The sequence below is a fragment of the Meleagris gallopavo genome, unplaced genomic scaffold (assembly GCF_000146605.3).
Source record: "Meleagris gallopavo isolate NT-WF06-2002-E0010 breed Aviagen turkey brand Nicholas breeding stock unplaced genomic scaffold, Turkey_5.1 ChrUn_random_7180001931126, whole genome shotgun sequence".
Taxonomy (NCBI): domain Eukaryota; kingdom Metazoa; phylum Chordata; class Aves; order Galliformes; family Phasianidae; genus Meleagris; species Meleagris gallopavo.
The window spans coordinates 1-1,824 of NW_011193208.1; the positions used below are offsets into that span (position 1 = coordinate 1).

Below are 1,824 nucleotides of genomic sequence, written 5' to 3' on the forward strand. Positions count from 1 at the left end.
CAAAGTAAACAAAAATCAGGTGAGAAGGTACTATTGAGAGCTGCCGTGAGCTCTGTCAGGTAAGTTGGTTTCTCTAGTCAAGCTATCAGCTACACTCTCCCTCACTACCTCTTAGCACTGCACTGACCTGTAGTGTTATTTCCTCCCTGTCACCTTTGATAACTCTAGGGAGGGACCTCCTGAAGTTCATCACAAGTGTCAGAGAACAATTCTTGAATTTTTTCAAGAAAACAACGGCCCCAGGGCAAATAAGTGTTAGTAAGACTTGATTTGAATTTGTTGAGGCAGCTTCTATTTCTTTTCTTCAACAGGGCGCTAGCCTGAAATTCTTCTGTGACCAGAAGGAATACATTGGAAGAAGTGTCTACTACTGGAAGAAAATCCTGATTAGTTTGGAAACCATCAAAAAGAACAGAAATATTCCTGAACCAACTGATCCTCTCTTCAAACATTTCCACAGTGTGGACATTCAGGTGCAGATTGATCGATCTAAGATTAGAGGAAGGGGGGTTTATATGTCGATACACGAGCTGATGGCTCTGCTTTCAGCCAGAAGATGGCTAAGCACGATGTCACCCTGCACGGAACACCCCTTTGGCCAGTTTAAGTCAGCTGTCCTAATTCTGTTCCCTCCCAGCTCCTTGGATCCTTAGCTGAGAATGGCCTTGGCTCTGTGCAGCATGCTTAGCAGGAGCTACAAACATCGGTGTGTTCTCAACACTACTTTTCTCCTAGAACCAAAACATCTCATCACACCAGAAACGCTGAAGAAAACAGTTCCATCCCAGCTGAAAATAAGACACTTCCATCTACACTGGGATTTTTTTGTTTGTTTGTTTGTTATGTAGTCGTCGTTGTTGGGGTTTTTGCATTGTGCTAACGATGAGATTTGGTAGTATCAGAATGTATCTGATAAAGGGGAAAGATATTTTTTGAGAACGTTTCCTAGTTGTAAAACTGTGTCTGCTTGGAAGGCACCGAACTCCCTTAGCACCAACTTTGTTGAAGAAGTATTTTCTTGTCTTAGAGGAAGATGAGTGATGCCATTCACCTCCTCCTACCTGATTTCTTCCTGGATGTTGGCATGCACTGGCTGTTCCAAGAGCTCACGCATATGTGAGGTGTGACTTGTCTTTGGCTTTGGTTGCAGGTCTTTCAGGTTGCAGGCTATGAAGAAGAGGCACGTATAGCATTTGCGGTGCTGGATGCAGTTGAAGGCAAAACTGACGATGCCTTCCAAGCATTCGAAGCTATCAAGAATGTGGTTTCATACTGGAATCTTGCCGAGGTTGGTTCCTAACCTGCTTTACCCCAAATGCTTTTGCGTTACTTGCATTCCAGCTGATTCTTATTAATCCAAATGCTGTTGCTTAGCTTTGCCAAAGGAAGGCAGAGGAGATGGTGAGTGGTGATGTTTTGGCAGAAGAACAAGGAGAACACAAAGCCTACCTTCTTAAAAGAAAGCAGTACCTAACGAAGATCATTGATGAGTTCTCCTCAGATCTGTCAGTAGCTGACAAAGTAAGTAATTCTTGCTCAACATCTTGTTGGCGAGATGCAGTGGTGTGGCTTACAGTTTCCAAGTGAAACCATTTGCAGCCTTTGCTCCAAGGCAAGTGAACGACTTACTTGTTCCCCCAGACAAATGACCTGCCTGACTCCAGTGGGTTGGGAAACTTGTGGGAAACTTCTCTAACACACCAGAACGTGCAATGTTTGGACTGCTGCAAATGACAACTTTTATGTCAACAATAGCTTTTTCCCATTATCTTCTTAGTGGGTTGATAGTTTCCAAGCAGAATTAATGCTTGTGTGAATTGTCCT

The 1,824-nt window shown here is 43.5% G+C and overlaps 1 protein-coding gene across 1 annotated transcript; it reads left to right on the plus strand.

Moving 5' to 3' along the window:
- Positions 1-311: 311 nt before the first annotated feature.
- LOC109364868 (ranBP2-like and GRIP domain-containing protein 3) lies at positions 312-1,587 on the plus strand (the record flags this gene model as incomplete). Its single annotated transcript, XM_019611461.1, has 3 exons — positions 312-473; positions 1,151-1,288; positions 1,375-1,587. Coding segments are annotated over 3 exons (513 nt in total), but the record flags the coding sequence as incomplete, so codon positions are not given.
- Positions 1,588-1,824: the final 237 nt, after the last annotated feature.